Source organism: Phyllostomus hastatus, unplaced genomic scaffold (genome assembly GCF_019186645.2).
Source record: "Phyllostomus hastatus isolate PE091 unplaced genomic scaffold, TTU_PhHast_1.1 phas_scaffold_317, whole genome shotgun sequence".
Classification (NCBI taxonomy): domain Eukaryota; kingdom Metazoa; phylum Chordata; class Mammalia; order Chiroptera; family Phyllostomidae; genus Phyllostomus; species Phyllostomus hastatus.
The window spans coordinates 684,586-697,575 of NW_025334023.1; the positions used below are offsets into that span (position 1 = coordinate 684,586).

General features: G+C 36.4%; 1 protein-coding gene across 1 annotated transcript in view; it reads right to left on the bottom strand.

The window, feature by feature from the left end:
- Positions 1-2,376: 2,376 nt before the first annotated feature.
- Positions 2,377-12,990, bottom strand: part of RRM1 (ribonucleotide reductase catalytic subunit M1) — a 46,949-nt gene continuing 36,335 nt past the window's right edge. Inside the window, exons 15-19 of the mRNA XM_045818258.1 lie at positions 9,232-9,308; positions 6,623-6,758; positions 5,237-5,332; positions 3,960-4,148; positions 2,377-2,975 (exon numbers count right to left, since the gene is read on the bottom strand). Of these exons, the coding sequence (XP_045674214.1) occupies positions 2,787-2,975; positions 3,960-4,148; positions 5,237-5,332; positions 6,623-6,758; positions 9,232-9,308 (687 nt within the window). The 3' untranslated portion in view covers positions 2,377-2,786. The remainder of the gene's footprint in view (positions 2,976-3,959; positions 4,149-5,236; positions 5,333-6,622; positions 6,759-9,231; positions 9,309-12,990) is intronic.

Genomic DNA, 12,990 nt, shown 5'->3' on the forward strand with positions numbered 1-12,990 from the left:
TTTATGAGCCCTCCCCCCAGAGCTGGCAGGCAAGTGCCACATATGAGACTCCAACCTGGCTCACAGTGTGCCCTACCCTGGTGATTCCCTCAGGTCCCACTACACCCAACTTTCAGACCCAACACAGCTGTTTACAGTGGCTTTTCCATATCAATGCCCTGTCTTGGCTCATGCCTGATTTTCCTAAAACCTCAACAAGTAGCATCTGGCCTCAGTGTGCCCCGTACCTCTTGCTAAGTGGCCCCAGGCCTGGCACTAGCAGCAGCTAGGCTTGATTCACAGCATGCCCTTCCCTGGGCACCTCCAAGCCCAGTACAAGTAGCAGCCATAGGCAGGTCTCTTTGTAGCTCATGCCAGGTGGCCCCAGGCAGAACACTGGTGGCAGCTGACCTCAGCTGGCACCTCCTAAAGTCCCCAGAAGCCAGCACACAGAATGGACAGCTAAAGACCACTTCCAAGCATCACCACCCAAAAACCCCCACAATACCAGAGCCCTGCTGAAGTCCTACTCTGGGTAGTGGGCCCCTGCACAGCTGATCCTTCACAATTGTTAGCAGTTTGTGGTCGCAGCCAGTCCTTGCAGCTGATCAGCCTGGGAGTAAATCATTCCCACTGGCATGCCAATGACAGTCAAGGCTCAACTACAAGAGAGTGTACACAGTCCACAAGGGGGCACACCTCTAGTGGCCAGCTTGGGTGATTAGGAAGGCTATGCCACTGGACCCTACGGAATACCTACTGCATTAGGCCACTCTGCCAAGCTTGGGAGACATAACAGCTCTACCAAAAACACAGAAACAAACACATGGAGGCTGCCAAAATGTGGAGGCAAATAAACAGGTCCCAAATGAAAGAATAGAACAAAACTACAGAAAAAGAACTAAACAAAATGAAGACAAGCAAGCTACTAGATGCAAAGTTCAAAATACTGGGTATAAGGATGTTCAAAGAACTCAGGGGAAGAGTGAACTTAGAACTTCAACAACATAAATAAGGACATGGAAACCACAAAAAAGAGGCAGTCAGAAATGAAGGGTAAATTAAGTGAAATGAAGAATTTACAGAGAATCAACAACAGTACACTAGATGAAGCTGAGAATCCAATCAGTGATTTGGAATATAAAGAAGCAAAAAAAACCCCACCAAATCCAAACAGAAAAAGAAGAATTTAAAAAAATAAGGATAGTGTAAGGAGAATCTGGGACTTGAGGCATACCAACATTTGCATCTTGGGGGGTGCCAATAGGAGAACTGAGCGAGTGAGAAACTGAAGGCCTATTTGAAAAAACAGTGACAGAAAACTTCACTAACTTGGTAAAGGAAATAGATATACAAGTCCTGGACACACAGAGAGTCCCAAACATGATGAACACAAAGAGATTCACACCAAGACCAAGTGCATAATTAAAGACAAAGAGAGAAACTTAAAAGCAGCAAGAGAAAAGCAGTTAGTTACAAGGGAGCTACCATAAGACTGTCAGCTGACTTTTCAGCAATAACTTTGTAGGCCAGAAGAGACTGGCAAGAAATATTCAATTCAAAGTGATGAATATAGGGACCTACAACCATATTCCTCAACCCAGCAAAGCTATCATTTAGAATCAAAGGACAGATCTCAGACAAGAAAAAGTTAAAGGAGTTCATCAAAACCAAACCAGTATTATATGCAATGTGAAAGGGTCTCTTTAAGAAAAAGATAAAAAATATGAATAAAATGGCAATAAACATGTATCTATCAACAACTGAATCTAAAAAAGAAATAAACGAACAAGCAGAATAGAAACAGACTAAAAGATACAGAAAACATTTTGATGGTTGCCAGGTGGGAGGGGTTTGGGGGATAGGTGAAAATGGTAATGGGATGTTGTACAAATTGGGTGTTATAGAAATGAGTCATAGAGATACAAAGTACAGCACAGGGAATATAGTCAGTAACATTCCAATAACTATGTATGGTGTCAGATGGGTGCAAAATTTATCAGGATGATCATTTAGTAAGTTATGTAATGTCTAATCACTGGGGTATACAACTAAAATTAATATAATAATGTATGTCAATTATAATTAAATAAAAATGATTAAAAAATGGAAAAAAGAAACATTCCCAGAACAAGGTGATATGAAAGAATAATGTGACATATCGATTGCATAGCAATCCTGAAACACATAAACATCCCAACAATATAACCAAATAAACTCTAGATGTTATTCTAAAAATAAAAAATAAAAAAGAGAAAACACAAGTATTAAAATCAGAAATCTACAGTGTCTAAGTAATTTGTCTTAAAATATCCTCCTTGAACTCTCAAAGAACAGAAAAAGGTTTTCAAATTTGACCTTTCTATTAAAATAAATGACAAAATTAGTCTCACACAATCAGTTGCAAATGTTTATTTCAGAATGACCCAGATGAAGGTTCTGCCAGCACTTCTCATGGATTATGACATAATTTTGCTCCTATGGATCCATCAGACAATGCAGCAAAACCAAGTCTCTTTACCAAAACTGAAGTCACCAGAGAATGGGGTGCCAGATAAGTAATGAAACCCTACCCAATCACTCCCTATTTGTCAGATGACTTCTTTTGCATTCCTAAAACTTCTACTTGGATTTCTAACATATCCATTTAAAAAAACTATATAGAAACAATACTTTAAATCAATTAACTGATCCATTTGCTGTAATAAAGTCCGTCAAAGCCTTACCACTTCACACAAATCTACTACACCTATCTATGCTGAAGTAGTAGTATGGTTACTGAAGAAGTGCTGGTCTCTAGGTTTTCCTCAGGATCCACACATCAGACACTCATCTCTATTCTCCAAAGAACACACCATGGCTGCTGTGTTCCTCTCCTTCTCTTCTTCCTCTTTTGATGCTTTTTCCTTATCTTTCAGCTTCTCTTTATTTAGAGTGAATTGAATCGGATTAGCGGCTGGTCTTGTCCTTAAATAATACATCCCCGTCTTCAAACCCTACATGGGAAGTAAATACAAATTTTGGAGAAACTGTGAAAACACTAGACATCCAAGGCCAATGTTTCAAATACATTTCCATAAACCAGGTCAACTTATGTTTTAAACTTGATATTCGATCTCCCCTAGGAAACCCTCTCAAAAATGCTTAAAGAGAGTCAGATGGTATACTCTGTTCTTTTTACTCCTAAACAAGCTTATTATTTCTAGAAATGTGAAATGTTTTCCTTCTCTAGTGTTTTTAAAAAAATTTTTGTGTATGTCTTCCAAGTTTGCCTAAGACAACATGTCTACTTTAGATTATAACTATTTAGAAGGCAAGATTCTGTAAGAACAGATTATGACTACTTCAAGGATAAAGATTATCATCTTTTATTCCCTGGTACTGGAGCATAGTGTATGTTCAAGAAATGTTTGTCAAGTATTAAAAAAAGATAAATTTTTTATTCTAAAGACTTAGCACAGTGCCAGGGAATAAGAATAAAATCCAGAATCACAGGAGTTTATAGTTCGCAATGACTAGCTATGTAATTGGCTTTTATACTGCAGATGAAATGGAGAAACAACAGTTGCTTGAAGTTTGTCGACACGTGTAAAGTTTTGTTTTAGGAATGGTAGCAATGCACAAAATGTCCTACAGTGGAGATACCAGAAGTTAAGAATAAAGGTGGTAGAACAGAAGATATTCAAGAAACAATACAAAGGAACAACAACCAATACAACTTGGTCAGAAACTACATAGAGAATAAAGGAGGATCGTATGTCACTCCAAGGTTTCAAACATAGGAATGAAATAACTGTAAAGAAACAAAAAAATCCAAAGAGACTGATCTAGTATAAAAACTATGGGCTGTTTTTAACATTTTAGAACTGGAGGGAAAGAACTTCTAGGTGGCAATATTTAATAGAGAGCTAGAATACAAAACTTTTTATAATTCCAAAATATCCCAAGTTGGCAATAAGTCCTCGATTTGCTCCACCAACCTGCTTCCAGCCATAGAAGTGCATACTAGTGAGTTTGCCGTAGTTAGGCTCAGCAATGTGGATGTTCAAAGACTGGCTTTGATCAATGAAAGCACCTCTATCAGCTGCCATCTTGAGAACGGTTTTCTGAGAGATTTCCCATACAGTCTTATAAAGTTGCTTCAGGTCATCAGGAATTTCTGGTATGCTCTGAAAATAGGAAACCGAATGTTTATTGTACTGCAGTTGATGAAAGCAGTACGATTAACAGAATAATGACCAAAGGATGTGGCCTTCTACTTCCTGTCAGATCTGACCCTACCATTCAGTAGGATCTTTATTACGTTTCCTAGGACTGCTCACCTCTGGCTTAGAAAGTCCAACAAAATCCCATCTAGCCAACAGAATTCCAGCCTGGTGGTAGTGATTTAAAATCCATCTTTAAATTAGTTTATGGCCTAAACATTCATTGTGATAGAGGCACTTAATAAAGGGAAGAAATTGCTGAAGAGTAATAAATTAACGTTAAGCAATTATCAAGGCTATTCCAAGGACATGATCCAGGGAAGCAATGAAACAAAACACTTTAAATAAGTCAGGAGTCCACAAACTCCATTTGGAGTCAAAAGAAGTAAGTTTTTCTTAGGTCCAGGGTTAACGTGCATCAAAACATATAGGCTGATTAATGCTACTATTACTATCCAAAAAAAAAAAATTGAAATGTTACAGGAATCTTCATCTGTATTGCCAATCAGACCAATGTTTAGCCAGAAACCTGTATATACAAATAAATATTTCTTGATTCTCAGTTGCAAATATTTTATTGTTAAACATTATTTGTGGCTCTGTCTTTTGGACTCAGTCCTCTAACTCCACCATACTTTTAAGTTAATTTTGACTCTAAGTTCAGATTTTATGTCAATGGTCCCCAAATTTTGATGCATGTTGGAAATTACCCAGGGATGATGCCTTGCTCCCATTCCCAGACATTGTTATTTAATTGGTAAGAGGTGTAACCTAAGCTTCGGGATTATAAAAGCTCCCCAGTTGATTCTAATGTGCAGAGAAGTTGGGAACCACTGATTTATATCACTGCACAAACGAAAGGGCAAGACCAGGTATAGCTATGTGAAGATGTATACAATCCTAGCACAGCAAGCAGAGGTGAATGGAGCTACATAAGCCTGTATGACCATAAGCCTATAACCACAGTGAATAGACATTCTTTCCCTCCACTGCCTGGGATAAGTGAGAAGGTACCAATGTTCAATTTAGCTCACTTTTTTTTTATTCTGTACCTGAATAGAGCCATTGCATGCAATAATCTGATTTTTCATCTCTTCATTCCACAAGCCCCGCTCAGTAAGATCTTTCAGTAAGTGAGGATTTACAATCTGAATGGAAAAGCAGAAAAGATGTGAAAGAATAAATAACAATGACAGGACCTAAAGAGAATTATGAGCCTAAAACTTAAAGTAAATAAAATCATTGAATAATCACTTAACATTGGCTTGATAATTTCTAATTTTCATAAAACTGAGTCCCATTCTATTACATAAAAGTTATATTCCTTCAAAATATTGACATTTTTTATACAGGCAAATGTAATTTGGTATTTGTAAAGGTAAGAACTAACATTTTCCTGGCTGGTATGGCTCAGTGGATTGAGGGCTGGCCTGCAAACCAAAGGGTCGCCGGTTCGAATCCCAGTCAGGGCACATGCCTGGGCTATAGGCCAGGTCCCCAGCAGGGGCTGTGCGAGAGGCAACCACACATTGATGTTTCTCTCCCTCTCTTTCTCCCTCCCTTCCTCTCTCTGAAAATAAATTAAAAAAAAAAAAGAACTAACATTGCCTAAACTGGGTAAATCCGTATGATTTGATTCTTTATTCCCTAAGAATATAATACTTTTTAAAAATAGAAACTCTGTGTATTCACTCCAAACCTTACAGAAATTTAACATTATCAACAAATTCAAATAAAAATGTTTTAAATTAGTGGTTCTCAATCCTAGCTGCACATCTGAATTACCTGGGAACTTAAAAAACAAAAACAAAAAAAAACACTGGTTTCACCCACCAAAAATTCTAATTTGTAACCAAGGCTAAGAATCACTGTCTTAAATAATGCTACTACATATATCTTAAGTATCACCAACCTAAACATCTGATGTTGTAGTACATATCACTATGATTACCTAACAGTTAAATAATCACAGAAATTCTAATATCAAGTACTTTCATACTCAACCCTCAATCATTCATTTTTTAAAAATATTTTATACATTTCTTTTTTAGACAGAGAGGAGGGTGGGAGAAAGAGAGGGAGAGAAACATCAATATGTGATTGCCTCTCATGTGCCCCCCACTGGGGACCCAGCCCGCAATCCAGGCATGCACCCCAACTGGGAATTGAACTGGCAATCCCCTGGTTCGCAGACCCATGATCAATCCACTGAGCCACACCAGCCAGGGCTATCATTCATTTTTTGACAGATATTTATTAAATGTCTAGTATGTGTTAAAATAACTTAGAACAGTATTAAGGATGAAGATGACCCGTTTTATCAAAGTTTTGCATCATTAACTAAGAAAAAGGGGCACATGCTAAATACAAGTTAGCATTTACTCCCAACATCAGGCTTTTAGAAGATTTTCCTATAGGTCTGGTTATGACCTTCTCACCTGAAATTCTCCTGACAGGACTCTGCGAGTATAGATGTTGCTGGTATAAGGTTCAATGGATTCATTATTTCCCAGAATCTGAGCAGTAGAAGCAGTAGGCATCGGGGCAATAAGTAAACTGTTTCTTACACCATACCTAAAGAAAAGGAGATTATAAGATGCTGGTCCTAAAGCAATATACTCTGCAGGAAGGCAGTTACTTTAAGTCAGTGTAGTTAATGTACCTACTATAACATAGTACATACATTAGATTCACAAAGGGATTTTTAAATGTAACCCTTACAGGTATGCAACTCCACAGTAATGGGTGGTATAGCTCACCACTTTCCTAAATGCCTCATAAGCAGAATTAGCACAAATTCTATTACTGAAAATCTTTATTATGTCATGCCTTAGGTGACTGGCACTGTGGCACTCAGAATCAAAGTACTTAATATGCTATCTTGCCCAAGGAAACACTCAAATAGCTGCTGGAGTGTCCCCACCTGTACCTGGGTACAACACTTATTAGACGCTCTCTCCTTCCTAAGTGCCTATGTGATCACTGTGCTAGGCCCTTTCAAGAAATACAATGATGTGAAAGTGGTCAGAATCAGACATCTGTCACCACAAGTCTCCATTATCCTGAACAGGACAATGAATAGTGAAAATTATGATCCAAGTATATTCCTAACTTCCTCTATCACCTCTTCAATTACAAGTTCCTAGAAGCATGTTAATATCTTTTGACTCAGTGCCAGGAGAGTGCTTAAGGAAGATTGTAGTATCTGAACGCTGAGAAAACTTCAACCTGCACTCAACTCATCCTTCAAAGTTCAGCCTAAGAGATACTTACTCTAGAACATCTTTCCTGACTGGGCAGAAAACACTTAAGTGTCAAATACAAGCATTTGTCTACAAACATATTCCATGACCTGTACCTCTATATATCCTTAAACTATTTGTGTTACATGTCTTACTTTACGTAGTTTTAAGTTTCTCAAACCCAAAGAGTTTGTCTTTCCCACATTACATGTATTTGGATTCATACAGTGCTTGGTACAGAGCTTCATATTCTAATGGAATCTGTACAACTGGGTTCTCACCTTTTCTCTAACTGTGAGACATCGATCAAACCACCAACTATCTCAGACAGGAAAATGTCTGAAAAGCCATATATACAATATAGCCAAACTATTAAAAACATTAGGCAGAACTGCAGGTACAAAGAGGGAAGACCTCTAAAATAAATCAGAAAATATCAAGATTGGTCACATTTATATAACAAAAATGTATGTGTGCATCTACAAATGCAGTGAAAAAAACCTAAAAAAAATATATACCATTAACAATGGTTATCTCTGGAAAAATAAGTTGGTTTTTTGTTTGTTTAATGGGACAAATGGTTGGCTGAAGAGGTATAAAGAAGGGCTCATACCTATTTCTGTGTTTGAACTTTATTAACAATGAATATGCATTCATGTATTAACAATGAATTTTTAAAAGTTATATGTAAAAATACATAAACTATAGTATTCTGAGGGAAAAAATACAATAAAGTACAGTACAGGTCCATTTTTGTAAAAGTTGTATTTGCATATAAATACACACATGCACACATGCTCAGAAGTGTGAAGGATTACAGATGAAAAATGCAAACAGGTTTTTGGGAAATATAATACTGGCATAATTTTCATTTTTTTCCGTTTCCACACATAAATTTTTCTAAATTTTTGAACATGTACTGAGTAATAAAAAAATTTTTAAGGCAAATGGATATTTCTTAAAGAACATTTTAAAGTCACTGCTTCTTTCTTCAAATTAAAACTTTGCAAGTATATTAACTCAGATGACAGACTCATAACAACAGAACATAACAACTTTTTTCATTATTCACTCAGCAAAACATTCTGCATGCCGTCAAATCTCTCATGTTTATTAGTTTGAAGGACCTATAAAGATTCAATTTTTCCATTTTTCTTTCACAGTTTAATCCATTACCCTCCAAAAGCTCTTTGAAGATCTCCTATTCCTATGTCAATCAATTCAACAAGTCATTTATGTGCCCAATGTAGTTAAGCAATAAATAAAAGTGAAACATATTTTAAAAGTAAGCACTCATAGAAATACAAAGATTTAATGAGAAAAAGAATTACCTAAACTAGGTAGTTAAGCCTCTAAAACACAGGTGGCAAACACAACGCCCATGGGCCAAATCTGGCCCTCTACCTTGTTTTATCCAGCCCAGCACCTTGTTTCTACCTGGCAGCAGCGCCAAGCTCTAGCTTAACTGTTAAGGAGTAGTTACATTGATACAGTCCTAAAATTACATTCGGTCCTTTGATATGACCCCCAGTGAAAATGACTTTGACACCCCTGCTCTAAAACAAGACCAACTGATAATACCTACCATGTATTGAAATGCTTTCTTGTGCCAAGCAATTTTCAGGTTACTATACACGAATTATATTATGAAGTATTTAAAAACAGTTCTGCAGCCAGGTCATTTTAGGCCCACATAAAGAAGAAAAAAGTTAGTTTCAGCCATTAAAATAACAGCTAACTACTGAAGAAGCAGAATGAAAATCTGAATCTTCTTACTTCAAAGCCACTTTATGTGTTTTACTTACTTTGCAATCTTCTCCTTGAGAAGTTTCCAGTCCCATAGGTCTGTGGGAGTAATATTCCACATATCATACTGAAGGATCTAAGGAATAAACAAGTCAACTAATGATAAATCAATCTATGACAATTTAAAACCATGGCAAAAAACAAACAAAAACTAACTGGATATCCTGCCCCCCAAAACCCCACCCCACAAATCCCAAAATTCTATCTTCTAGTAGAACTGTGTCAAGAATACAAAGTACAGAGATTTTTCCTAGACAGTGTCCATGAAGTCATATTGATCAGAAGCAGGGTAAAAAAACTAGTTGAGGCTTACTTCTTCCCCATGACCCAGCTAAGCCCCTCAGAAGACTTGTATATCTACAAACCAGGAAATCCTAACATTCATGAAAGTGTGTAGCTGAGATGCATTCTCTTTTTCTATAGGAAAAGCTTTGCTCTAACCTCATCTTTCTTAATTGCCATGATCTGGCCCCTTTATTTACTCAGCTAACAAACACCTATTTCTATATAATACATTAGATTTCCTAAATATCGGTAAGATCAGAACTAAAAATAACATCTCATTTTACATGGAATAGAATCATACAACTGATAATAAAGACAGTGTGGAGGGCAGACTTCTATGACAGCTCCCAAATTCTTACCCCCTGAAACACAGGCCATGTATAATCTATTTTTCTCTGTGTACTGGACCTGGAAATATGATGATAGCACTCACATAATTAAGGGTGCAAATCAGTCAATTTTGAGTTTAAAAAATAGAGATTATCCTGGGTGGACCTGACATATCAAATGAAAACCCTCAAAAGAATGCTTAAACTAAGCCCTTCTTGAAATGAAGGACTCTCTCTCCAACTGGCTTTGAAGATGCCATGAGTTCTAGAACTGCAAGGAAATGAATTCTGCCAACAACCTAGTGAGCTCGGGGCAACACCCTGACCCTCTAATAGCATCACAGCCTCTACTGACACCCTGATTGTACCCTTGTTGAGACCCAGAAAAGACAACCCAACTAAGCCAAGCTTACACTCCTGACCCATGAAAACTGAGATAATCAATGTATACTGATGTTTTTAAATTTCATTTCTTTAAACATATTTTTTAATTAAAGTTGACATAGAATATTATTTTAGTTTCAGGTGTACAACATAATGACTAGACATTTATATAACTAATTCATTGCCCCAATAAGTCTAATACCCATCTGACACTATCTATAGTTATTACAATATTATTGACTATACTCCCTATGCTATACTTTATATCCTGGTGACTATTTTATAACTTCTTACCCCCTTCACCTTTTCAACAATCCCCCTACTCCCCTCTCATCTAGTGTTCTGTTCTGGTCCTCTGACCATTTTTTAAAATCAATATATTCTTTGTATATTTTTTTTTTCATTTGTTCTTAGATTCTATATGTAAGTGAAATCACATGGTATTTCTTATTTCACTTGGCATAATATTCTGTAGGTCCATCCATGTTTTCACAAATGGTAAAATTTTATTCTTATTCATAGCCAAGTTAACATTCCATTGCATATATGTACCACATCTTTATCCATTCATCTACTGACACTGAGGTTGTTTCCATATTTTTACTATTGTAAATAACACTGTAATGAACATAGGGGTATACAGATCTTTTCAAATTAGTGTTTTGGATTTCTTCAGGTAAATACCCAGAAGTGGAATTGCTGGGTCATATAATAGTTTTATTTTTAATTTTTTGAGGAAACTGCATACTGTTTTCCATAGTGGCTGCACCAAATTACAATCCCAAAAGTGCTCAAGGACTTCCTTTTCTCCATATCCTCACCAACACTAATTATTGATTTTTGGTGATAACCATTCTGACTGGTGGTATGAGGTGATTTCATTGTGGTTTTGATTTGCTTTCCTCTGATGATTAGTGATGTTGAGCTTCTTTTCATATGACTGTTGGCCATCATTATGTTCTCTTGGGAGAAATTTTAAGAAATAGACATTCAGGTCTTCTGTCCATTTTTTTAATCATAGTTTGGGGTTTTTTTTGGTATTAAGTTGTATAAGCTCCTTAAATATTTTCAACATTAACCCCCTTACCAGATGTTTCATGGCAAATATCTGCTGCCATTCAGTTGGTTGTCTTTTTGTTTTGTTGATGGTTTTCATTGCTGTGCAAAAACTGTTCAATCTGACCTAGTCCCACTTGTTCATTCTTGTTTGTTTCCCTTGCCTACGAAGACAAATCCAAAAAATTTTTGCAAAGAGCAATGTCAAAGTTTACTGCCTATGTCTTCTTCTGTAAGTTTAATGGTTTCATTTATTACATTTAAATCTGTAATCCATTTTGATTCAGTTTCATTAACAGTTATCGGTCTGATTAGATTTTGTTTCATCTTAATTCAGCCTTGGAAGATTGTATGTCTCCAGAAATATATGCATTTCTTGCAGGTTGTTCAATTTGTTGTTCAACAATATAATTGTTCATAGTATTTCTTTATAATCCTTTGCATTTCTGTAGTATCGGTTTCCATTTCCCTTTCACTTCTGATTTTATATATTTGGGTCCTCTCTCCTTTTTTCTTTGAGTTTTGTTAAATGTTACCAATTTCATTCATCCTTTCAACAAACTAGCTCTTGGTTTCATTGATCTTTTGTATTGTTTTTTAGGGTCTATTTATTTCTGTTCTGATTTTTATTATTTCCTCCTTCTACTCGCTTTGGGATTTGTTTGACCTTTTTACAGTTACTTTAGGTGTAAGGTTATACTATTTACTTGAGATTTTTCTTGTTTCTTGAGGTAGGCCCATATTGCTATGAACTTCCCTCTTAGAACTGCTTGGGCAGTATCCCATAAATTTGGGGCTATTGTATTTTCATTTGTTATATGGTATCTTTTGATTTCTTCCTTGATCTTACTGTTAACCCATTCATTATTCCGTAGCATCTTTTCTAGCCTCCATGTGTTGTTTTTCAGTTTTCTTCTTATAACTGACTTCTTTCATATCATTATGATCAAAGATGCTTAACATGAATTCTATTTTTAATTTATTGTTACTTGTTTTGTGGCCTAACGTGGTCTATCCTGGAAAATATTCCATGTGAACTTGAAAAGAATGTATTCTGCTGCTAAAAATATCAATTAAATTCATCTGGTCTGATGAGTCATTTAAGGCCTCAGCCTCTTACAGCCCCTTGTCTTTCTTGGCAATCCCGACTGGTTTTTACAACCAGATGTTATAGGCAGTCCTTTTCCTGGCACTGATATTCTGGTTCAGGAAGCCTGGTGTTGAACTGAGGCTCCTCATTACTCAGTGGAGGATCTCTGCAGCTGAGATATCCCTTCCAGTTCTTAACTGCCACACTGTGGTTGTGGGACCTGCTCAGCCCACATCTAAGCTCTTCCTACCAGTCTCAACTTGTCTTCTTCTTTATGTTCTTAGTTATCAAAATCTTGTTCAGCTAGTCTTCAGGTGGTTCTCAGTGATGGTTATTCTTAATTTAGTGGCAATTTTGATGTGATCGTGGTAGGAGGCAAGCAGTTTACACACTCTGCCGTTTTGATCCAGGCACAGCCTTCCTTGAATATATGTTGTTTTAATTCACTGAATTTAGAATTAGAAACCTAATATTGATAGCTTTCTTCTTAAATCATTTAAGCAGTGACTAGTTTTAAAACAGAATATCTGTTTTATTCAAGAGGAAAACATTACATTAGTCTCTGATGGCTGGTTTTACAAATTACCAGAATTTGGTGGATTAAAATGAAAATT